This window comes from Protomyctophum parallelum (assembly GCF_964188405.1).
Source record: "Protomyctophum parallelum genome assembly, chromosome: 5".
Lineage (NCBI taxonomy): Eukaryota > Metazoa > Chordata > Actinopteri > Myctophiformes > Myctophidae > Protomyctophum > Protomyctophum parallelum.
In genome coordinates, this window is record NC_139702.1 from 17,999,744 (window position 1) to 18,025,566 (window position 25,823).

The 25,823-nt window shown below is 43.5% G+C and overlaps 1 protein-coding gene across 2 annotated transcripts in view; it reads right to left on the reverse strand.

The window, feature by feature from the left end:
- Positions 1 to 7,091: 7,091 nt before the first annotated feature.
- LOC310859480 (phospholipid-transporting ATPase ABCA1-like) overlaps positions 7,092 to 25,823 on the reverse strand; it is a 61,104-nt gene continuing 42,372 nt past the window's right edge. Inside the window, exons 23-50 of one of the 2 annotated variants that reach the window (XM_083766038.1) lie at positions 25,496 to 25,734; positions 25,088 to 25,166; positions 24,737 to 24,939; positions 24,600 to 24,651; positions 24,361 to 24,474; positions 23,904 to 24,052; positions 23,284 to 23,408; positions 22,504 to 22,602; positions 21,706 to 21,895; positions 21,330 to 21,424; positions 20,719 to 20,751; positions 20,508 to 20,613; positions 20,128 to 20,202; positions 19,735 to 19,904; positions 19,172 to 19,349; positions 18,550 to 18,665; positions 18,058 to 18,202; positions 17,474 to 17,597; positions 17,106 to 17,235; positions 14,566 to 14,749; positions 13,902 to 14,008; positions 13,201 to 13,342; positions 12,599 to 12,733; positions 11,385 to 11,488; positions 11,156 to 11,248; positions 10,577 to 10,820; positions 9,629 to 10,202; positions 7,092 to 9,580 (exon numbers count right to left, since the gene is read on the reverse strand). In XM_083766038.1, the coding sequence (XP_083622164.1) occupies positions 10,059 to 10,202; positions 10,577 to 10,820; positions 11,156 to 11,248; positions 11,385 to 11,488; positions 12,599 to 12,733; positions 13,201 to 13,342; positions 13,902 to 14,008; positions 14,566 to 14,749; positions 17,106 to 17,235; positions 17,474 to 17,597; positions 18,058 to 18,202; positions 18,550 to 18,665; positions 19,172 to 19,349; positions 19,735 to 19,904; positions 20,128 to 20,202; positions 20,508 to 20,613; positions 20,719 to 20,751; positions 21,330 to 21,424; positions 21,706 to 21,895; positions 22,504 to 22,602; positions 23,284 to 23,408; positions 23,904 to 24,052; positions 24,361 to 24,474; positions 24,600 to 24,651; positions 24,737 to 24,939; positions 25,088 to 25,166; positions 25,496 to 25,734 (3,575 nt within the window). In that variant the 3' untranslated portion in view covers positions 7,092 to 9,580; positions 9,629 to 10,058. Of the gene's footprint in view, positions 9,581 to 9,628; positions 10,203 to 10,576; positions 10,821 to 11,155; positions 11,249 to 11,384; positions 11,489 to 12,598; positions 12,734 to 13,200; positions 13,343 to 13,901; positions 14,009 to 14,565; positions 14,750 to 17,105; positions 17,236 to 17,473; positions 17,598 to 18,057; positions 18,203 to 18,549; positions 18,666 to 19,171; positions 19,350 to 19,734; positions 19,905 to 20,127; positions 20,203 to 20,507; positions 20,614 to 20,718; positions 20,752 to 21,329; positions 21,425 to 21,705; positions 21,896 to 22,503; positions 22,603 to 23,283; positions 23,409 to 23,903; positions 24,053 to 24,351; positions 24,475 to 24,599; positions 24,652 to 24,736; positions 24,940 to 25,087; positions 25,167 to 25,495; positions 25,735 to 25,823 lie in introns of both variants that reach the window. The other variant, XM_083766037.1, reaches the window with a different exon arrangement.

The following is a 25,823-nucleotide window of genomic DNA, read 5'->3' on the forward strand; positions in this document are numbered from 1 at the left end:
GGCTGATTGTGGTTGGTCTGATACCACTGTGCGATGGTATTCTATGTGAGTCGGTGGCGGTGTTGGTTACAACTGTTGGCCACCAGTTGTGACCAAGACCGCCACCGACCCACAGGAGAATACCATTGCGCAGTGGTATCAGACCAAGCACAATCAGCCAGCCCTCAAACCAAACCCTTCGACCTAGAAGAACTTGAAACTGCAATGGGAAAGTTGAAACCCGGAAAAGCAGCAGGGATTGATGACCTACTGGCAGAAATGTTACAGCACCTGGGACCCAATGCAAAGACCTGGCTTGTGGGGATGCTGAACACATGCATAGCACAGAAAACCATCCCTTCTGTCTGGGAAAAGGCCAAAGTGGTTGCAATCCTTAAACCTGGCAAAGACCCATTATCCACAAAGAGCTACCGACCCATTTCCCTCCTCTGCATCACCTAGAAGAGAGGCTGCTACTCCAACGCCTCTTGCCACTCATAGACACCAAGCTGACTAAAGACCAAGGTGGTTTCCGTCCTGGCCGCTCCTGTGCTGGACAGAGCTCAACCTCAACCAACACATTGAGGATGGGTTTGAGGGAAAACAAATAACTGGAGCAGCATTCAGAGATCTCTCTGCTGCCTACGACACTGTCCAACACCGCACAATGGTCAGGAAAAGCCTCCTCAACAACAGGCGCTTCTATGTCCAGTTAAATGACCAGAGGAGTAAATGGAAAGCCCAAAAGAACGGCCTACCACAAGGTAGCCTGCTCGCCCCCTCCTTTTCAATATCTACACAAACGTCCAGCCACTACCCAAAGTAGTAGTACTGGAATGAAATGATAGAGAACACCTCACACACACATAGTTTCCTTTCGTGGCTGTTTACATTCGAGGGTCGCCGGTCCTCTCGAACGGAACAGTTTAACGTCATGCCCAGGACGAAAAGATATAGAGAACACCAACATGACAAATAACAGCAGGAAGGCATGGGCCACAATCCACCGTCTTGGGGAAAAAATAGCTGATCAATAAGCCCCAAACGCGTTGCACTGCGACGCGTTTTGAGCTTGTACATCAGCTATTTTTGCTACAACAGTAATATGCAACGTGGCCCTCTGGAGTGAGAGTGGAAATATAGTGGACTGTGGAAATATAGTCTCTATCGTCAAAGTTGCCCACCCCCATTCTAAACACTACAACATGCAGAGGAGAAGTCATAACAGAACCATCTAAACACTACAGCATGCAGAGGAGAAGTCATAACAGAACCATCTAAACACTACAACATGCAGAGGAGAAGTCATAACAGAACCATCTAAACACTACAACATGCAGAGGAGAAGTCATAACAGAACCATCTAAACACTACAGCATGCAGAGGAGAAGTCATAACAGAACCATCTAAACACTACAGCATGCAGAGGAGAAGTCATAACAGAACCATCTAAACACTACAACATGCAGAGGAGAAGTCATAGCAGAACCATCTAAACACTACAGCATGCAGAGGAGAAGTCATAACAGAACCATCTAAACACTACAGCATGCAGAGGAGAAGTCATAACAGAAGTAGAACCATCTAAATACTACAACATGCAGAGAAGTCATAACAGAACCATCTAAATACTACAGCATGCAGAGGAGAAGTCATAACAGAACCATCTAAACACTACAGCATGCAGAGGGGAAGTCATAACAGAACCACCTAAATACTACAGCATGCAGAGGAGAAGTCATAACAGAACCATCTAAATACTACAGCATGCAGAGGAGAAGTCATAACAGAACCATCTAAACACTACAACATGCAGAGGGGAAGTCATAACAGAACCATCTAAATACTACGACATGCAGTCATAACAGAACCATCTAAACACCACAGCATGCAGAGGAGAAGTCATAACAGAACCATCTAAACACTACAACATGCAGAGGGGAAGTCATAACAGAACCATCTAAATACTACAACATTCAGTCATAACAGAACCATCTAAACACTACAGCATGCAGTCATAACAGAACCATCTAAATACTACAGCATGCAGAGGAGAAGTCATAACAGAACCATCTAAATACTACAGCATGCAGAGGAGAAGTCATAACAGAACCATCTAAATACTACAACATGCAGAGGGGAAGTCATAACAGAACCATCTAAATAGTAATACTACGACATGCAGTCATAACAGAACCATCTAAACACTACAGCATGCAGAGGAGAAGTCATAACAGAACCATCTAAACACTACAACATGCAGAGGGGAAGTCATAACAGAACCATCTAAATACTACAACATTCAGTCATAACAGAACCATCTAAACACTACAGCATGCAGTCATAACAGAACCATCTAAACACTACTCTGTTCACCTCTAGTCGATTATTTATTCAGCCACGGACCACCATTGTGAGCATAGAGTATATTATGAATAGAGAAGGCACCCAGAGGAAACCCTGAGGCGAAATGGACATAGTGGCCGAATGAAGGTATTGCAGCCTGGCCCCAAACACATGAACGCGCTGGTCCGTTGACTATCATTGTGCACGTTCACGACGGCAGCACGCTAGCTAGCTAACGAACTAGCGTGCATCCCAGAATGCTTTGTTCCTACTGTGTTGTGTTCATATATGTTACTACTACTACTTTATAAAACCATGATCCAGTAGCCTAATGGTTAAGCCGATGGTATGTGAACATCCGGGCCCGGGTTCACTTCCCAGTCGATGACCGAGTTTATTTTCTTCTTAACAAACACAACACTGTTTGTTTGCATCAAGTCGAGGTCCTTTATTCATTCCGTATCTGAGCCACGGGAGCACCATTTTTAGGCTCAAATACTGAATGAATAATGGACCTCGACGAGAAAAGCTAAAACAATTGTGCTAGTTTGGTAAGAATGAATGAAAACTCTCAGTCCTCGATGGGGACTCGAACCCGGGCCCTGTTGTCTACTAGGCGCCGAGAGTAACCGTTCGGCTACTGGAACACGGTTTTGCAGAGTGGCACGAACATAATATATAAACATCACAACAAGTTAACATATAAAGTGATCACAGATGTTTGAACAACAACAACGTTAAGTATTAAATAACATTGAACGTACCTGCTTGCTGCGGACACGACGACGACCGACATGGTGACGTGGCAAAACAACACTGAGCAAAACCCCCTCCACGCGTCTCTTCCGTATTTGAGGGGGGGCGGCACTTCCTTCCGGGTATGACGTGAGGCCACGCCCGCGAGGACGTGGAGCTTTCTTGATTTGAGGGGGGGCGGCACTTCCTTCCGGGTATGACGTGAGGCCACGCCCGCGAGGACGTGGAGCTTTCTTGATTTGAGGGGGGGCGGCACTTCCTTCCGGGTATGACGTGAGGCCACGCCCGCGAGGACGTGGAGCTTTCTTGATTTGAGGGGGGGCGGCACTTCCTTCCGGGTATGACGTGAGGCCACGCCCGCGAGGACGTGGAGCTTTCTCGAGTAAGACCCGGAAGCGGGTTACGTCACGGCTTATAAATAGTCAATACAGACATGAGTCCCCTTCCTGGCAGCGTCCTCAGTGGTCTAGCGGTTTAGACGCCCGACTTTGAATTAAACTTTATATAACTTCACGGGTTCAAACCCCTCTGATGTTTTTCTCAATCATTGATTCACAATACCAGAATGCACGTTTAATCATAGTACATAAAGCAGACAGCCCTGTGATTAAACCTTCAGCATTACATTACACTGCAACCCCACTGTGGCTATACCTTTTTATTCACAATGCAAAGTTATTGTACTCCTAATAATATATCATGGTGTAGTCTAGCTCTGGTTTGATTGATTGATTTAAATATTTTATTAATAGTTTGTAGAATTACAGTACATTTCAAGCACAAACTCAATACAAAGACTGTTAACTGTGAGTGGACGACCCAATTAAGCATTACACTTGTTTTAGAGGGTCCACATTGTTCAATTCATCAAAAGTCCACATTGTTCAATTCATCAAAAAACAACATTATTACAAACCTACATTATGTGGGATCCTTTAGCTTACAAACGGAGTGACATTTCTGGCCACAACGTGGGTGTCGCTGGGCTGTGGCGCTGCCAACTGACTTTTGTGTTTCCCTCTGCTTCATGATCACCTTTTAGTTCCTTTATTACAGCGAATCAAAGGTGTGTGAAATACTTCTGTAATTAATGACTTGCTGACTATCTCGCGATTTTAGCCTGGATTTAGTGTTCACGCCACATAGGCTATACATTGAAGACCACATAGGCTATAGCCTACATGAAGACCCGACTCCAGCAGCAGAACTGACAGGTAGGCTACAGTACAAAAAAAAAGCCCTATCTTGACCACAGAAACGCCCCTAAAAGACACGGTATCCTACCGTCGGTATAGGCCTACGTGTAACATAGTGTGTATAAATTGGCAGATTTTATTTTTTATTTTGCACGTCACTTTCTGACTTTCCAAAGGAAACGTTTTAATGCCTTATTGCTGTGTTGTTGGTGATTTGTGGATTCGTTTTAGATCAATCAGGGATCTGTTAATAACTTAATACTGTACTGCAGTCTGCAGTTGTTCCCAAATCCACATTTGTTGAGCCCCCATTAGACCCCCATTAGACACTACTTGATATGTATCAAACAAATTTGGCTAATAATAAATTAATTAACATAATTTCAAACATTAAACCATTTAAACTTCTTCACCTGAACTGACCAGCTCGGTGAAATAACTCAGTACTCAAAACATGTTAATTTATATCAATTTTATTTATAACTGCCAATGTCATGTAAATGTACAACGCACAAAATGTATGTCACCATAACCAAACATGTATTTCTACTTGATAAACCTTATTTATTGGAAGACGGAGCACTTGCAGCATGTATAGATTTTGAGTCTATAATTTTGTTCTAAATACCTGCAAATTGACAAATTGTACATAACTCCTGTACTGGACGCTTTATCGTATAAAGTAAAGAAAATAAAGAACCAGACCACGTGATTAGACAAAAAGTCTCTGCAAGCTGATAATTAAAAAAAAAAAAAAACAGTTTCTTACCCAAACTTACAAGTGAAACTTCAGTAGTATTTAACCCATTCTGACCTGAGATCAGATTCATACGAGGTTTCCACATGGACACACACTGGTCTGATTAACCCATTCTGACCTGAGATCAGATTCATACGAGGTTTCCACATGGACACACACTGGTCTGATTAACACGGTTCTGAATGTGAAAATCTGACATAACATTTCTATGTTCCGCATCTAGAGCCATACTGTAAAATAGATTCCAGCCTCACAAGAACTATGCATACATTTCACCTGGGCTGGTGGTGATTCACATTAAATGCCGGCAAAGCCATCCATCCTTTAATCACTTGAAACATGTGAAATTATCCTTTACAAATGTTCAAAAACAGCCTCACAATGCTGTGTTGTGAGTTTGTAGATCAGCCATTTTTACAATTGAACATTGTTGTGCGACTAAGTGTATATATTATGTAGGACTTAAGAGGTTAATTACAAAATGATGTAACAATAACTGAACGACTTCTACAAACATCTGTCAAAGGCATCACAAATTTTAAAAAATTGCAGAGTGTGGTTGCCGCAGTGGCTTACATATGCCCCTCCCACTAGTATTGCCAGCCAATTACAATTTCAAGTCACGCCTTAGATCATGCGTAAGTAATTCGGAGGGGATTTAACCCCCGAAATTCATGTTTTTGCGACAAACGGTTACATTTCTCGCATTTGCGGCGCCCCCTATGGATGAAAATGGAATTGCTTTTAGAACGTGGTTGATTGAACCACCCCGGACATGTGATTGAAATGTGGGATGGATTGGACATTCCGTTCGTGATTTATGGCATTTTTTGTGATATAGGCCCCTCCTACTAACTTCGGAAGACAATTACGGCCGAACGATACGCACTTTCAAAATTCTGCAGTTCAGTTTTAATTGGATGGGTCCAGAGATCACGTGTGCCGATTTCTGTGAGATTTGGACAAAATCTGTAGGAGGAAAAGCAAAAAGTGTGTTTTGGACAAAATTCAAAATGGCGGAAAATCTATCATGGCGGAAATGGGCGTGGCCTATATGGGGAGATGCGTCATGACCCAAGGAATCCAGGGAAAAAATATTTTTTATTTTACGACCTATGGTTCAAAAGTTATAAGCCAAAAGGTAAAGTGGGCTGTTATAGCGCCACCATGAGGCCGACCGATAAAATTTTAAGGTTAAATAATTTTAGGGATAATGTTGAATTATCCCTAAAAGTTTTGTAACTATAGTGATTACAGTCTCCGAGGAACAAATACTTGAATGTGAATTTTTGCCTTTTCCCATTCATGTCAATGGGGAAATTTAATTCACTAATAAATTCATATCAATTAAACTATACAACATTTCTCTTAACAAAATACAAGCACACGATTCCCGATTTTTCCGGTCAATTTGACATATGGCTCAAGTGCGTACAGCGTACAGTGTGGGAGGTATAAAGCGTCAAAATAAAGACTACTCCAGTGAAATAATAAAGTGTCACAGTTACAAGAGTCTGGTTGCCCATTCGGGCAACCACACTAATAATAAAAAGTGTGAATGGAGTTTCTAGGTGAAAGTGATTTTTGACGTGCCAATGTCTGCCATTGAGCCCCTTTGTAAATTTTAAAGCACTATATTTCTAAAACTATGAAACATTTAAAAGATTCCTTTTCAGGCAAACATGTCCACCGTAAGATGAACCTAAGTAGGCTAGAATGGGGTTGCTAGGTGTAAGTATGTAGGACTAGTAGCATGCCAAAGTTTGTGCTATTGCCATAGAGAATGCATTGGCTAGAAGGCTATTTAAGTGTGAGAGATCCTTGGTTTGATTCCACTCAGTAGGCTAGTGGAAAAATTACTAAATTTCTTGAAATGAGTTTAGTAAATGTGAGAAGCACAAAATTTAGGTTGTCTGAGACCTTTTTCTAAACTAAACTTTTAACAATGGCTACTTCAGTAGAAGTCAGCAGTGGCAAAATATATGACACCAGTTATTTTCAAAATGTATGAATGTATTTATTCATGTATAATAGTAACTGTACACAACAAGTAACAGACTCAAACAGCCACTGTTTAATACTTCAAAATGTAAACAAATAATATTTAGCGTGAAAAGAGGAAATCACCATCATGGTATTACACTTCTACCTTTCTTTTTAAACCTCCTTGTTTTTCCACTATACTGCCTCTAATTAGCTTCCCTTGGAACAAATTTCTTAGAACATGATAGTGGTATATAGTCTTTTTCTTGTCTGCCGTGTTCCAGTGCAAAAGGTTTCTTAATAGTCTCAATGTTTTGACGTGCCAATAACCAGAGCCCTGCACCGTGCTGGATGTGTTTGGGTGAAGGACTCTGGCCATAAAGTGCTCAGTGGGTTTCCACACAGCTGTGGGTGTCTATGTGGATTAGGCTTAGAGAACTGTACTCATATTAATGGTAGTTCAGAGGCCTTGACACCCCACTGCATGTATAACCCATAAATAAATAGAAACCCTCCACAAGAGATAATACAATAAAGGTGAGCACCCCCCATCGACTCATAACGTTGAACGATGGCAGGTCTGTTAGATTAGAAGCACTCGGAAGTGCACTCACTGATGTGGTCCCTGTGGTTTGTCTCACTGTGTGACGATCCAGACGGCCTGTCTCACTGGCTAGCTGTGTCTCGTTTACAAAATGGAAGAGGATAATGATTGTGAAAGTCTGGACACTTATGTGTAATAGGTCTCCAACATTGTGATGGCTTGTAGACATATTTCACAAAGATACTGATGTTTGGCAACTGCACTGAAGATACAAAGATGAGACAAACAGAATTAAGGGAGCACAGATAGTACACCTACGTGTGTTTTCTTTTTATATATATATATATATATATATATATATATATGGAAAAGAGGCAATCAGAGGAAAATTGTAGCCGACTGTTTGCTAAAAAACATTTGAAATAAAAACAAAAGCACGCAACTTTGACGGTACAAATCGTTGTGTCCTCAGAATTATGCTGGTCGATCAAAAATACACATTCAGCTCCATTTGGCACCGGTGCTATGTGTTTTACACTTCACAAGTACTGTATATTTCTTCTTTTTTGTTTTTCTTTTGACAACATCACAATAGTATTATCGCACATAATATCCACATCTGTGTTGGCTCTGTCTGTGATGTAACACAGGTGCATAATAAAATAATCTGTCCGTGGAATGGATATTCTCTACATCCCATACACAGAGAGGATGCTAGCCAACCAGAGCTCGCAGGGTTCTGGATAAAAAAAGAAAGAAAAACTCCTCTCCATAGATGGGATCTTAGGCCTTACCAAATGGAACGTTCTCATTAATTAGCTCATTAGTCACATTAATACACATGTTTTTCTTTTACAACATGGATTTAGACTCCACATGTACTGCTTATATGCTCAGAAAATCCAACAATAGAGTATGATTTCAGTCCGTTTCAGGTCCCTAATAAGCCCATCTGACAAGTCATGCTTTGACACACACAATATAAGTGAGGATTGTCATGGTGTGTGTGTGTGTGTGTGTGTGTGTGTGTGTGTGTGTGTGTGTGTGTGTGTGTGTGTGTGTGTGTGTGTGTGCATGCAATAAATATTTCCAGGGTACTTCCAAAGTCCAATAAACAAGAATCTATCAGTTGCTTTTCACTTTACATCACATCTCTGCACGCCTATACTGGAGCATTATTCTGCACTGACAACTTGACAAGCATCTTTTGTTCCTCTTGGTCTTTGTCTCCTGCCATTTGATCCAACACGGTCTCAGTGAAAGCGGTCCATTGCTTTGAATGCCCTTTCATGCATGGTGTCATCGGTCGACTGTTCGATGTTGCTGTCTGTCACATACATTCCTCGGTAGCCTATGTACATTGTTGTTGTCGATGGACGATGGTGTTGTGGAGTTGTTGGAGTGCTGTGAGTTCTCTCTCGACCCATGGTACAGTACACACAGCAAAACCCTTAGCCTGAAACTCAGGATGTTGCCACATATAGGCACTGTGCTGGACAATGTCAAAAGACATAAAAAACCAAGCAAATAACGGAAAGAAAAAGTTATCTACCATAATCAATATCAAATAATCCAACACAAAACTCTGTTGAGGTTAAATTGACCTATTCGATGCATATAGTCGTATAAAAAGTAAAATAAATGAAGCTAAATTGATCAAATTAGAAACAGTTTGCCTAGCATTAAATATATATTTCTTAGAGTGAGATCAGTTGAATTGTAGAATTATCAATCATTGTCGTTTTAAAACAACTGCACATGGTAACGAAGAGAGATGGAGAGGGATTTGACCCTGAATATAAAACAATAATCCCTCCCCCTGTAGCCGTTGGCAGTGAATGATTGGTACATTTTCGCATCTTTTTAACGACTAACATCAGAATAGCACATACACATTTTCCCGGCTGAGTGCCGATAACTCAGTTTTCCCCACGTGAGCCGACTCACTCAACGCTCGGTCCAGCGAGCGCTGCACGTTGATCGCTCGTGCATGAAGACGGACTGGATTCAAACCGCCTCATCCAGTGAGTGAATATACATGAAGACGGACTGGATTCAAACCGCCTCATCCAGTGAGTGAATAAGGTCTGATTCTGCTTCAAGTCTGTTTCGGTCCGCCGTTCAACCCGTCCGTGATGTGGAGGAGAAGCACCAGTCTTCTGCCTCCACGCCCAATCCACTCCCTCGTGTCTTAGTAGCGTAACAGTTCTCTCACATAGTAGTTTTGCATTGATTTGCATTGATTTCTTTTTCTCATTATTTCAGTGTCTTGTCTGAACGCCTGCAAGTCCCACATCATCTTGTTCAAGAAGGCTGTGTGCTTATCCGCAGGTCCACTGAGAAATGATCATTGTAAAAGACTAAAGGAAAGTTGAAATAAAAAAAGAACATGTCCCTCCTTAAGTGGTCCTTGTTTCTGATTGGTGTTGGTAGAGGTGGTGGTGGGGTTGGGCGGGGGTTGTTAGTCTCTACCCCCTTGTGGTTGGTTGTAGAATCACACGGAGCTCTCCCGTGCCTTGCTGTCCATGAGGAAGGAGTTGAGTTTAGAAACATCGACCACTACGGCGTCCCTCTTGTTCAGGTGGAGGTCTTTCAGGTGGTCCTCATCACTTTGGTCCTTGGCGAAGTTAACGAACACCTGCGGGAAGACGGAACGACAGTTAGATGGACGTTACAGTAGGCCAAGACAACCATCATGCCAACAATACTGAGCGAACACTGAAATGAATAGCATTCAACACTATGGGCTGTTTTTTTACAAGGGGGATGATGGATTTTATCAGCACATTTGGTGTGTAACATACAGAATGAAAACATTCTTTACAAAACATAATGCAGAAAAAATATGCTTGTGGTAAAAATTCAATTAATGTTTCTTATACTAATATATTATTAAATTCCAGTGAAGTTTACTGTTTAGCTGCACTGATGTCTATGTTATTGCAATGATCCGTCATTGGATACCGGGCAATATAATGATATCAGACCCTTTTTAACTCGGAATCTTCTTACTTGGTCTAGAGTGGTTTGGGACACGGAGTAGTCCTCTATGCTGAGAGCCTCCTTGTTGGAGGAGAGCAGGGAGAAGATGCGGGCCAGGGAGGTGAGCGAGGAGGGCAGCTGGTACTGCAGCATGTTGCGGTGTTTCTCCTTCAGCGTGCTGCCCGGCAGCTCGCGCTCTATGAAGCCCATGACCGGCCGCAGGTCTGGGTCGGGACCCGCCACCCGCAGGATGATGGTGTAGCCGTCCCCGAACCTGTTTGGAGAGGGAAGAGGTTAGCGAACTGGCCTGGTTCAAGACAGGAGAACACTCTAAAGATGGACACTGTTTTCTTTCTTATTCCCAATGTGCTTGTGGGGTATTGTTTTGGAGTTTATAAACAGATGTATAAACTAATTTAGACAGATGAGAAATTAGTTTTGCGGTTGTTAATAAAGGCCTCTCTTTCACTTCAGTGTTTTGTTATTATAATTATTGGGGTATTCTTCATTCACTGTAACGGAATGTCATGTGCAAGTCATGTTGGCTACAATGGCGTGAGTAGGCAGTGTGTTCGGAGCGCTCTCTCTCTCTCTCTCTCTCTCTCTCACCTGTTCTTGAGGTGCTGGACAGAACCCAGACAGCGGAACCTGCCGTTCACCATGATGGCCATCCTGGTACACAACGCCTCACACTCCTCCATACTGTGGGTTACACGTATATTATTAACACAAAGATGTTAACAACACAACGCAAAAAATGACCTGTGAAGACATGAGTATGATAAGAGTATCTCTAGTAGGCTTTCTTTCTCCACTAAATAGAAGCGAATGTGCTAACCTGTGAGAGGTCAGGACTACAGATCGTCCCTCTTTGATGATGCTGAGAATGGCGTTCCACAGGGCACGCCGCGCCTTGGGGTCCATCCCTGTCGTCGGCTCGTCCTGTCGACACAGAAGATACGTCTCAGCACAACACGACTGCACAGTGAGGCCTAACTCATTCTTAGTCATAGGGCTCCATCTTGTGCCACCCTTATCCCTAAACGTATGTCATTTTGTACTATTTTGAAAATCATTTTAAAATAGTTCAACTAGATCTACATCTACACATTGTGAGCTTGTAGATCAGCTATTTGAACTATTTTAAAAGGTTTTTTAAAATAGTAAAAAATGGCAAATAAGTTTAGGGATAAGGGTTAAGGGGTTGCACAAGATATAGCCCTTTGTCTATGTTCTTGTGATTTGCCACGTTTAGCAGACTCTTTTGTCCAGAGTTTCTCCCTGAGTAGTCGAAATGTGCGGTGGACAAAATAGCAGATCGTAATTAAGCAATAAGCCACGAGAGGTCTCAGGTTACCGGGTATTTTACACTGGCAGGGGGCGTAGGCAGACCCGACGCACAGCGGAGGGTCTTCTAACCTCCCAGCCAATGTAAAATACCCGGTAAGCTGGGGCCTCGAGTGGCTTATTGCTTTTCTAAAACGGTTACAAACATATAGCAATATAAACCTAATAAAACTATTAAATTCACAAAAGTAGCTACGCTTTGCGCCACCAGAGCGAGCGAGCCAGAGCCACAACACTTCCTTGTGTTGCTCGGCAAGTAGCCTATGTGACGGGAGAATAGCGCTTGATGTATTTACGGGGCTGCCTGGAGCCACACATTCACAGTCATATGAGCCGGGCAGTGCTTAGACGCCCGCACGGCATGTGTTTGTAAAGCAATCAAGCGCTCCCCTTCCCCAGTTCAGCTACAAGGCTGCAGGATGATACAAAGTGATTGAAGGAGTGGGTTATCGGTGAAATTTACACCGGTCACGTGACGGTAACCAGCCAATCAGAATGAAGTATTGGGACTACCCGTTTTTAGAAAAAGCTAATCTACAAGCTTGCACGGCCGTTCATAGCCTGCCGTGTTACGTGGTCAGATGGGTGGGCCGGCGGCCACGTGCATTTTCAGAGCATAGTTTGTTTTAATGATCAGTCAGTCGATGGCGTTCTGGCTTGGATCAATCACTTTTGTTGGGAGAATGGCTTATGAACGTTACTGACCAGGAACACTACAGGTGGTCCTCCTATCAGCGCCATGGCTGTGGATAGTTTCCTCATGTTGCCTCCGCTGTAGCTGCCTGCTGCCTTGTCCACATACTTCACCAGCCCCAGCTTACGTATACCCCAGTCTGCCACCTAGCGGAGAGGAGAGGAACAGGAGGTTAGTAGGTGAAATATGTGGTTTTCTCACCTCTTTTCTTGTCTTTTTTGAGTGGTGCAACCACTCCCTTACGGAGCTATGTGTGTGGGTGGCTGGCTGGGTGGGTGCGTCTGAGCACGAAAACAGCGTGGTTGTTTTTCACCACCTGTGCGCAACCTAACACACACACAAACATATTAACTGTATATATGGTGATTTCGGGTGTGCCAGTACAGTACAGTGACAGTACAGTAGAGGGTTTCAGACGTGGGGCGGCTCGCCGGAATCGGGCCGGCGGGCCGCCCTGTGGGTCTGGAACTTCTGCCCCCACCCCCACATCACACGGGTGTGATTTTACCAATGTAGCCAATCTTTTTTCTTTCTGTGTGTGTGTGTGTGTGTGTGTGTGTGTGTGTGTGTGTGTGTTTGTGTGTGTGTGTGCATCAGTGCGCTTTTGACTGACCTCACAGACTTCTTTCTCAGGTACTCCTCTCAGGATGGCGTAGAACTCCAGATGCTCTCTACCAGTCAGCAGGTCATTGATGGCATCGAACTGGGGACAGTAGCCCATGTTCTGATGTACCTCATCTATCTCCGTAGTCACACTACACACACACACACGCACACACACACACACACAGAGAGAGAGAGAGCGAGAGAGAGAGAGAGAGAGAGAGAGTAAGTTCTCTAGAATAGTGGTTCCCACATTATTTTGCCCGTGACCCAAAAGACAAATTAGACATTCCACTTCACTACTTCTTAAACATTAGATTTCTTCGATTTTCTTTGATTTCTTCATGCAATTGAATATCATTTTGTTGTTTATATCATGTTTGTAATTCATGAAATGTTGGCATGGCAATGTTTTTGGAAAATGTTTTGAAACAATAATAATTAAAAACAAAATGTAGGAAATAATAAAGGGACCCATACAAATGTGTCTGCGAACCACAAATGGGTCCTGACCCAGTGTTTGGGAAACATGTAACATAGCACTAACACATTATTTTTTATAATGAATGTTTAGATTTCGCTCTCAGACTGCAAAAGTGGATTGATAGATTTTGAGTGGTTTTAACAAGTTCTTCTAATTCTAATATTTGGTTGATCACATATGTTGATCACATATGTTATTGATGACTGTATGTTATTGATGACTTGTACCTCTTGCCATTCAGGTAAGCTTCTCCACTGGTGACCAGATTGTCTCCAGTCAGCATCTTGAAGGTGCTGGTCTTTCCCGCTCCGTTGACCCCCAGCAAGCCGAAGCACTAAAAGACAGACGATACATAGGTTTTAAGGAACGAGTCAATACTCATTTTAGTATAATGATGACCCGTTACCGAAACTGTTCACTCCGATGCTCCAAGTTTTTACACTTACACCCTACCCTGGATTCGAAGCCAATAATCCCATGTGAGAGACCAAAATAACTTCTACCTCTCCTCAACAGACAATCCCTGCTTGGACAGGGGTAATTATTGCACTTATCTTGCTAGGTGTAGTACTAGGTGTCCTACCTGACACCACACCAGGTGTAGTACCAGGTGTAGTACTAGGTGTCCTACCTGACACCACACCAGGTGTAGTACTAGGTGTAGTACTAGGTGTCCTACCTGACACCACACCAGGTGTAGTACTAGGTGTAGTACTAGGTGTGTACTAGGTGTTTGGAAGTAAATGGAAGTGTAGGGAGGCCCCCTCCAACCACTGCAGTTATATTGTATACAGATGCTTTCAATCATTCCAAATAACTTCAGGATTAGTTGAAATAGTAATAAATGGAGATACAGTACAGTGGGCATTCTGTGTGTTGCATGTGTCTCACCTCTCCTCGAGGAATTCCCACACACAGGCGGTCCACGGCGGGCTTCTGCTTTCGTTTGTAGACCTTGGTTAGCTCCCGGAGCTCCAGGATGTCGGACGGGCTTCCCCCGCTGAGGATCCTCTGTCTCTCCCTGGCCACGTCCTCATCCTCCTCTCCGATGGGCTTCAGGTGACTGCTGGATGACCTGGGGACACCAGACCACACAAGGCAAGGTCAACCCTCCGGTAAGAGATACAACATGATTTAAGCCTTACACTGTCGTATGACGGTGTCTGAGTTGGTGTATGTGTCTATCTGTGTCTGTGACTGTGTCTGTGACTATGTCTGTTATGGTGTCTGGCTTAAAGACCTGCTGCAGTGCGACATCACCATACAAACCATACTGATTTTTGCCTATAATGACATGAAAATAGCCTACAACCTCACAATGCATCATGTTGCGAGCTTGTATATCTGCTATTCTCATCGAATGTTAGCTCCAGAAAAGGGACGCTCAAGAGCGTCGCACTCCCGCCCCTTTCAGAACGACCAGTGGCCCTCGAATAATTCCCCATTCATTTTCCTCATAGGCTCACACAATGTTTTGGGCCGATCAAATAATTAGTAAGAAGAAGAACAAAACAAAACGTGTTGTAAGCTAGGCTTACCATACGTCCTCTTTTGCCCGGACAAGTCCTCTTTTGGGAGGCTGTCCGGGCTGTCCGGGGGGGTTTTGTAAATTCCTGCAAACGTCCGGGGTTTTAACTTTTGAGGGTAGCGTGTAACGCTGTGTATTTACAATGCTCGTTCGTGTTGGGGCACGTTCGAAAAAAGCGCACTGAGCGCACTGTGCAATGCAAACTGATAGGTGTGCTCTGGTGCGATATTTCCGAACGCGCCCGAACAAAGCACTCTGAGAGGCGGAGTGCATGCACAGATCTAAACAAACTAACTGGAGGCGAGCGCATGCATGCAGTCTGTGTGTGTGTGTGTGTGTGTGTGTGTGTGTGTGTGTGTGTGTGTGTGTGTGTGTGTGTCACTCAGTGCACAGAGAGAGAGAGAGAGAGAGAGAGAGAGAGAGAAAGAGAAAGATGCCAAAACGAAAATGCAACTTCACAGATGATTTGCGGAAAAAGTATCCGTGTTTTCGTCCTGGCCGTGACAAATCTGAAGCAGAATGCACTGTGTGCAAAGCAGGAACGTATGTATCTGTGGCAAATAAAGGTGCCAGCGATCTACGAGCCCATATCGAAACTACAAAGCACAAAACAGCTGTACGGGGTGAGAGCTCGTCTGCTAAATTGAGTACCTTGATAGACTGTTGAAATGCCAAAGAACTATCTCATCATTGACATGCAGAAGAAGTATATAGGCTACTGTTTTCTTAGCTTTGTGACTGACCAATGAAAAGCAGATTGTATTGTCTGCAAAGGAACTATATGTGTCTGTCACAAATACAAGTTCTGTCCTGCAAGCCCATGCCATCAACACAGACAAGGCAGCTGTGCCCGAGGCGAGTCCTGCAAATTAAATTGACCCAATATTATTTTGTACAACCTAGAAAAGCAAAAGATAATGGTTTGGAGAATAGGCTGGTCTCTCTTTTTACAAGAGATAAGCCATTGTATACAGGTTCTCAAACTTTAATTTCAAGGACCCCCATAACTCCGAGAGTAAAACCAAATGGACCCATAAGAGTCCCATTTGATTCCATTTGTACAGTATCAGAGATAAAAGTTATAAAAGGGTCCATTTGGTTCCATTTGTACTAGTACACTCTCAGAGTTACAGACCTGTAAGGCAGGGTCCATTTGGTTCCATTTGTACACTCAGAGTTACAGACCTGTAAGGGTCCATTTGGTTCCATTTGTACACTCTCAGAGTTACAGACCTATAATGGGTCCATTTGGAACCCCCTCAAGGAACCATGAGGGTCCCTGGGTCACACCTTTGAGAGCCACTGCTTTAAATAAATACATAACTAATATAGATCAATTTTGATCAAATTTAGGAGCATAACTTTTTTGTTATAGATTATTTTGACATCTGAATTTAATTCAAACAGAACCGCGCATGCACGACACATGCACGACGTGCACGCGCACATGCACACGCACATGTGTCCTCTTTTTGGTAATTCAGAATATGGTATGCCTATTGTAACCTGCCTTTATTTTCTTCTTTCTAATTATTTGATCGGCCCAAAACATTGTGTTTATTGTCATGATTTGTCACAACTCGAGTTGGCTTTGTCCGCGGCGTAAACGTCTTTAAATAAATACTTTTTGAAAAGCCTATGGGTAAAATTAATGGGGAATTATTTCCTGGGCCACTTGTCGTTCTGAAACGGGGCGGGACTGTGACTACTAACTATTCAGCCAGTTAGCATTTCACTTTAACCATAGTCATCAACCCACATATAGACATATTTATGCCTACATGTATTTTGCTGCTAGCGTGTATATATATATTACAAGATGACAAGTGATTTGCAGCCACTGGGGGGTGTAAATGAAACCATTTTGAAGATGGACTGAAAAGTGTAAGAGGGCAGGGCCTACCTGGCCTTGATGCAGAAGCGGTATTGGATGAGGACGGTGATGGCGAAGAAGACAACTCCCTCCACGGCCATGGCAAACAGGTTCTTCCCCACCATGTCCCACGCCAGTGGGGAACGGAAGCGGTTCTCACCTGGAGATGCACGAAGACGACAAAATAAATAAACATCTTTACACAAAGACCTAGAATAGATCAATCGATTGATCGATCAAGGTCTGTCTGTCTGTGATCAAAGAAGCACACAAAACAAATTCTCGTTTTACAGCCATAATGTGGGGAGTGGGACGTCGATGTAAATGCATGATCTACAGGATATTTCTGTGTCAGCTGTTCCGGGCGTGTGAGTGTAATCAATTTACGTTGCTCTTACCAAACCTCTCCAGAGCGTCGGCCATGGCCTGGTTCTTCACCATGTCAATCAACCCTCTGCCCAGACAGAAGTGTGGAAAGATGAGGAAGACGTTCTTCAGGATGTCGTTGAGACCTCCTTCTTCCTGTAACACACACACACAACCAGGAAGATTCAGCTAAACATTCCACTGATTTAAATTCATTACATAAAACCCATAAGCAGCATTTTCGTAGCAAAGCTACTGATGCCATCGGAAATATTTGAGTGAGTAAAATGATCCAAACTGTGGAATAAACGTTTTGTCACCTAATAGATCGCTATTTTATGCAGATATATCTTGGTCACTTATTTGCATGTTTTATTTCCTATATTTATTTTTGTCCTACATTTCTTATACCCATCTTGCACTTGCAAGTCTGCTAAATGTCACCCACCTTTTTAATTGTAAAACAGTGATGTGACAATAAAGATCAAAACTAAATAAAGAAGATTCTGATTCTGATTTTGATTCTGACATTGTGAGCTTGTAGATTGTAAATTGTATTGCAAATTGCTTGTAAATTGGACTGTGACCCACAAATGGGTTTGATAATGATGCTTACGTTGCTTCCAAACAGCTCCAGGACGAAGGTGGACACACTGCCATTGATCCCGATGAGGATGTTGACGCTGGTCAGAACCACATAGGCTGTGCTGGGGATCTTAAAGAAGAACGAAGCTGGATACATCAGAGGTGTGATGGACCACCTGGATGAGACACAAAACAACATATAAAATTATACAGAAATAATACATAGAACGGATGTACAGTAGCACTTTTATGACCACTTCTCCTTCTTTTGGCGAATTCCCATCGCTACAGCGGGTCACCCTTTCTTCTCCCATCAGGTTCTGTTTTCTGCATCTCCCTCGGTCACTACCTCCACCTGCATGACCTCTCCCATGCATCTCAGTTGGGATCTTGTCTCTACTTGTCGCTGATATTGACATTTGTAAATTCTGCCAGCTCCGCCTCCTGCCCTTTCCTCAGCGCCACAGTTTCCAAGTCGTGCAGTGTGTGTGTGTGTGTGTGTGTGTGTGTGTGTGTGCCTCACCCGTAGAGCAGAAGCAGCAGAGCTAGTACTGGGAGGTTGGTTGAGGAGACGTAGGCCTCTTGTTGGAAACACATGAAGATGATGATGACCAGGGTGGCTGGAACGATGTAGTTACACTGAGGAGAGGAGAGAATACAGCACTTAAATATACATGTCATGTGTTGTAAAACAGATGCGTCGGGTCCCATTTGTGGGTCGCAGACACCTGTTTATGCGTCCCTTTATCTTTTTGTTTCCTACATTTTGTTTTAATTATTATCATTATTTCAAAACATTTTCAATTTAATTAAAAACAAATTCAATTACATTTTCAAAAATGTCATGAAGAAATAAAAGTTAAATCAAATAGAAAACTATTAAAAGCTATTTTCACTCCCGGGGAGACAAACATTTTCTCTTTTGGGTCCCAAGCTAAAAAGTTTTAGAACCACTGTGATGAATAGTTAACTACTGTTAACCGAATAGACCCGTAATATGGGTCCATTTGGTTCCATTTGTACACTCTTAGAGTTATTAATAAACATGCGTCTTTGGAAAAAAAAGTTTGAAAATGACTGATCTAATGCCTTTCTGCTGTGTTGATATAAAGTCTAATTGCCGATTGCTCAGTCTATAGTCTCACCATGTCCCAGACAAAGGTGGCCACCCAGTAGAGTAAGGGCTGCACGCCGCTGATGAACTGCATGTGCTTGGCCTTGTTCACTCGCTCCTGGATGAGGAAGACCACGAAGCTGGCCGGGACGAATGACATGGCGAAGATGACACAGATGGACACCAGCACGTCCACCGACGTGGTCATACTGGGGGGAGAGAGAGAGATGGAGGAATGTGAGGAAATGTATAGCAACGATGCATGTAGACAGAGAAATGAAGCAACGTAGGAAAGAAGGAGTCCGTGTTTATACTTTCAGAGCTACATTAACACTGAATTTCACTGTGTAGGCTACGTTCTCAAACTCCACGCCATGCTTTGGGCTGACTTCAGATCAGCTTCAGGGGTCTGAAGTGATTTTATTTGGAAGAAAAGGGGATAAAAATAGTCTGAGGCACTTGAATAAAAAAATACAAAAAAATTGGCAAGAATACAAATATTTATTTTTGCCATGTAGCCATGCAAAAGGCTTCCCGGTTTGAATGTGTTAAGACCCCAGAAGAAGCCCTCCTTATCTCCTGGTTCGTACTCACATTGCCACCTGAGACAGCTGCTCCTTGGTGAGATTTAGGGGGTGGTTGAACGCCGTGATGCCAAACTTGCTGGGGTCCTTGTCGCCGGGCAGACTGGCCCTCAGGATGCCGTTGTTCATGACGTTCAGGAAGGAGCCGATGCTGTGCCATCCCTTGTTGTTAAACCAGATCTGAGGGGGAGAGGAAACGCCACATGAGGCAACCCGCGTTCAGAGTGACTAAAAAAGACAAGACTCATTCGGACACTTTGTTGGTTGTGTGTGTGCCTGCGTGTTGGTTGTGTGTGTGCCTGCGTGTTGGTTGTGTGTGTGCCTGCGTGTTGGTTGTGTGTGTGCCTGCGTGTTGGTTGTGTGTGTGCCTGCGTGTTGGTTGTGTGTGTGCCTGCGTGCTAACCTTGACGTTGTTCTTAGTGTCCAATCCCTGGATGAAACTGGAAAGACTGCGGAAGAAGCGGTCGGCCGCTGTTCCCTACAGAGAAAGAGAGAGAGAGAGAGACAAAGGCAAAGAGGGAGACTTAACTCAACATTATACAGCAATATGCAGCATATAATATAGATCATGTGAGCTGGTTTACACCTAGCAAATGTAAAACTACTAAAAAAAACTACTAATAAACTAGTAATACTAAAACTTTACAAGCTTTTTTTGTAGGCTAGCGAGTTAGCTGTCGGTCTCTCTGAAAGTTTATGAGGTTTCCCAGGGTGACGGTTCCAAACAGGATGTTAAACGTTGTGTTATTGTTTACACTACAGAATGAAATGTCTGTAACGTACTCTCTCCAGACGGAAGCGTTTCCTCAGCTGAATGATGGCGTCATCGACATCGTCGCCATGGGGGAGGAACTGGGACCTCCTGGCACCCAATGAGAAACCACCGTATCTGCACCAAGGATCCTCATTTTAATATCAGCGGAGCGGTACAGATGGAAATAATACCAAGCATAATGAACAAGAAATTACTCGTAAATGTTGACTCAAAACGTACCTGAACTCGTTGACCCAAATCTTGTTCTTCAGACTGTGAGGGGAGAGGATCGATAATGTAATTTTAAAACAGTAAATGGACGAGGAAAGACAAAACCGTTTTAACCTTTTAAATGCAACCAGGGTGCAACCATTGATTATTCTCCAAGTTGTGATGCGACACGTGAGCTTGTAGATTCAATTTCAATGTCAGATTTCAATGTCATTTGTGAATGTTTCAAAAAATATATACGGTACAAATGTTTGATAATTAAATTGATTAGTTTGATTAACTGTAACCCATTAAAACTCGAGGGCGATTCTACAAATACCTTCTAATCAGTAGTTCTCACACTTTTTTCAAAGATGTTCAAAAATAGAAGATGTACAAGCTCGAAGCTTGTATATCTGCTATTTCTGAAGAGCCAAAGCAAACATCTAAAATAGACACATATGCTTTCCATGGACTAATGCACAAGTAATAAACTTCTGCAGGAAATGTGCTGTATTGGATGCTGTGTACTGATGCTTTGGAAATGTGACAAGGACTGATTCTTAACAACTGAAAGGGTTGGACCTGAACCATGCACGTGTGAACATCACACCAGAGACAGCTAGTGAGACGATACGTACCTCTTCCCGATGATCTGAGCGTACGTTTTGACCAGGTAGTCAGAGATGTTTCTGCCCGTCAGGTTCTGCAGGGTGTCTGTCTTGGTGATATTCATCTACACACACACACACACACACACACACACACACATACAGGACTTGAGTAAGCAGTCAAATATATGCATTTTGTGTGTTATTGACAAGGTGAACTAGCACCAATGTAATACCAGAGATTCGAACCCGGGGCTCCTGGGTTGGAGACCAAACAGGAGCAAGAGGGAATCCACCCATGGCTGGCAAAGATATTAAACGTATGTGTGTGCGTGTGTGCGTGTGTGCGTGCGTACGTACGTGCGTGCGTGCGTGCGTGCGTGTATGTGTGCCAGCCCATATATACCTGAGGGGGCGGCAGGCCTCCAGCTCCGGGTGGACACTCGGGTAACATCTTCTTGCGTCCGTCACAGCTGCACTCACACAGTGGGGAGGGGTTCTCCATGCTCCAGTTCCCATTGGTAAACATGTCCTGTACGCTCTGATGCACGGGCGGAACTGACCAATCATCTTCTACCGCTGTACAGGGTGCGTCACTGGAGGGACAGAGGGGGGGAAGAGAGTTTTCAAATAAAAGTAACAAAATAATGAAGCAAGGCAAAGTAAATTTCCAATTTGTGTATAATCATAAATGTATTTTATTTGTTATTTGTTCAACCACTTGAACCCTAGCATACCCCTATTCTGGCAGCACATAAGCCAGAAATCGCTGATGAACAAGATGCCTACTTTTACCAGGCTATAGAGCAGGGGTCTTCAAAGTTTTTCAGCCCGAGGACCCCTTAGCTGAGAGAGAGATGAAGCAGGGACCTCCACTACATATTGCATAGAATTTCATAGATGTCATAGTTAGTTACATGCTAATGTGTATTTATTTTCACATGCTTTTAAACCCTCAATATTTAGTCAACTTGACCGTTGGCTCTGTACTGGGTCTGCTCTTGTCCCCCTCTAAACCGAAACTCAGAAAGTCTCGCGGTAAGAGGCGTTGTGTTTTGGCTAATGGGCCCCCCTCACACAAATATTTGGCGGACCTCCTGTAGTAACTCTGAGGTCCCCTTAGGGGTCCCGGACCCCTGAGAGGGTTTAAGTGGTTAACAACAGTGCTGTGTGATTAGCTTTCTGTTGGCAGTAGATGACTCACGGTATGGGCTCTCCATCCATGCAGCGCGAACCAAAGCCTGGTTTATCAGTCAGAGCTCCCAGTAGCTTGTTGATGTGACTGTCCTCTGGGGCGTCATTACTGAAAGAAAAAAAACACATTCAGACATTATTATCTAGTGCAAAATGCACTTCATCATGAGTCATTTGTTAGTTACAGTGTAACAATAATGAATAACATTTTAACGTTAATGCTATGTGTGTAATTAAGGTTACGATTTCCTTTGAGTGACAAACAAAAAAAGATGAGTAATAACAGAATGAGATCATCTAGGGACCCTCATGGTTCCTTGAGAGGGTTCTAAATGGTCTGGTTATACAGGTCTGTATAACTCTGAATCGTGGGGGCCCTTGAAAATAGCAGATGTACCCACAGCTTAGCCTCGGTACCAGGCTTTCATTTTTGTTGGTGCAAAAATTGAAAGCCTGGAGGAACGCATTGGCCGCTCTGGTCTAAAAGTGGGAGTCAACCCTTCCGGGTGGGCGTCGCTCCAAATTATGTGACGTAGAGCTGCACTAGGGGGGAGAGGAGGGGCCGGGGGTGACGGACAGATTGATGAGATCCAATCAGGGCGTGCGCAAATCTGAGCCGCGACCCGCCCCTCTAGACCAGAAACCTAACACGTTAGCTCAGGCTACCCACAGCTTGAGCTCAAGCTTTTTAGGTATAGAATTTATTTGATTTCTGTATTAATTTCTAACATCCTGTTGTTGTGACCTAGAGAATAAACAGAAAGTCTACAAATAGACAGAAGTTCCTCACCTGATGAAGGTGAACTGCTCTTCGTACATGCCGGGCTGCAGGGCTAAACTGGGGTACTTTCCAAACGGTGGCACGATCAGACTGAATACCAGAGCGATGCACACAAACACAGCTGGAAGAACGATCTGGAACACACAGAAAGGCAACAAATATAGTCTACATTATGATATGCTCCAATGACACATTTAGAGTAAGTCACAAATTCAATATTTTAAGATAATATTGTCACGATTCGATTCTTAATTCTAATCATGGTGGCTTCTTGCAAGGAGGAAACTTACTGTAAGCTGTTGTTGTAAACTTCTGCCCTCGTAATAGCAATTTGACTTTAGATTTTAAGGTCACAATTTCTAATCTATTTTCACAAATTTTGATGATTGGTCTGATTTCTATGGATTTTCCTCGACACCCCTAATGTAGATAATATTAATAGTCATTTGTAACATATAAAACACTACCCATTCATGCATACACATCATACTCATCTCATACAAATGAAGCCCTAAAGTAACAGGGCTGTTTCTGACCAGGTGGTGTACTATCAGGACATGTATTTGTAGTACTGCGAGGGTGCAGGATCACAAAGTTGCAGAAGAAGCACAAAGTTGCCGTGTTTGTACCTGAGCAAAGAAGCCCTTCCTGGAGCGTCGCGCGTAGAGGAACCGTTTCCAGAGGAGAGCCACAAACTGCTGCCTCTTCAGACTCCATCCTTTGACCTGGTAGGAACCTTTACCGTCAGCTCCGCCCAGCCAGTCTGTCTCACGGGATTCTGCACGGATGGAGACAGCAGGACGTCAGCTCACAGCACGCAGTGTCAACATTAATGACGTTCAGATATTAAGTAGACAACATTAAGGTGGGTAAACAATGTTGGTTGTCTAAGTACGGTTCCATTAACACGCTGGCTGTCAAAATGGCTGATTTTACACTTCATTTCATGCTGAGATTAGCCGATCTGCAAGCTGTGAGACACTGGCACAAATCTTAAAATCTTACAGCTATGTGGTAAGCGTGTTTTTTGCTACGTTAAGACACATGCACCGCTGGGCATATGCTGTGCTGATCTACCTGGGTCACCTTCAGAGTCGTTGAAACCTTCCATGTTGTCGTCCTCGGTGAAGGGCTTCAGGCAGCTCTGGTGGTCCCCAAACGCATGGCGACGGCGGCGGGTCCTTGTGGGCACCACGCCATCTGCAAGGTGAAAGGAGGTATATTTGTTTGATGTCCTTACTGTAATAATTTGTGTCACTTATTTGAACATAAATTACGTGGGTAGACCTTTTTTATCATATTTTAGCGTTGTCAGTAAGTCTCACCTGAGAGCTCCGCTGCGTCCACGCCGCTGTCCTCAGCAACTTTCAGGAAAATCTGCAGAGACACGTGAACAGAGATTAGATTCAAGACGATTTAAACCTATCTGATGAAAACAAGCATAAGTAAACGGTGAGCCGACCTCCTCCAGGGTGGTGTCAGAGATGCCGTAGCTGGATATTCCCAGGTCGGTGAGTCGGTCGTCCATCTCGTGGAAGAGCTCGACGAAGGCTCCGTCTTTGGCCGACTGGTAAGGCAGCACGTAGGTCAGCTCGTGACCCAGGTCCTCCACCAGGCGGGCCTCCGGCACGTGCTTGAAGATCACGCCGGAGATGAGCGACACGTCTGCAACAAAGAACCAAGAACATCATCATGATCAGAATCAGAATCCTCACAGTCTCTTTGTTGTGTTTCATTAAGTTGATATTTTCTGTATTTTCTGTAAGGTTTAATAATTGAGTGAAATAATAATCCTTTAAACATTTTGTCTTACCGATGGTGGTGGTCTCACTTTCCGGTTCGCTGCCCAGACCTGCATCAGAGCTGACGCTGCTCTCGGAGACACTGTCATCCTGAAAAATAAACAATAATAATACATTATTATAATACATTAATTATGTGGATTTTATTACATATATATATATATATATATATATATATATATATATATATATATAAGAGAAAGGTGCAGAAAACATCTTGGTTTGGGAAGCTTTTATACACAGGTGAAAACTTGAAATGGGACATTCTGCATAATGAGTACTTAAATACATTTGGATTTTTGAATTCTAGACTTTTACTCGTAACGGAGTATTTACATTGCACTATTGATACATTTGAGTACTTTTTCACCACTGGATGGGGGGGGGGTGCTTCTTCTCAAGCTGTCTCATGTATTTACCTTTTCTCCCGACGGCAGCTTCTTGCTGTAGGAGGCGGTGCTGGCGGAGTTCCTGCAGGAGTGCAGCGACAGGTCGTAGTCCCTCTTCACCAGCGTGAGGTAGTAGCCCGTGCCCAGCTGGGTCTTCAGGAAGAGCGAGGAGCCCACGCAGCACAGCTTGCCGTGGGAGATGATGGCGATGCGGTCGCCCAGGATGTCCGCCTCGTCCATGTGGTGCGTGGACAGGATGATGGTACGACCTGAGGGCGAACGAAGGACGGACAGTGAACCAAAGTACATTTTAATTTGAGTTACTGTTATTTAAACCCATTAAATTAATGCCTTCTAA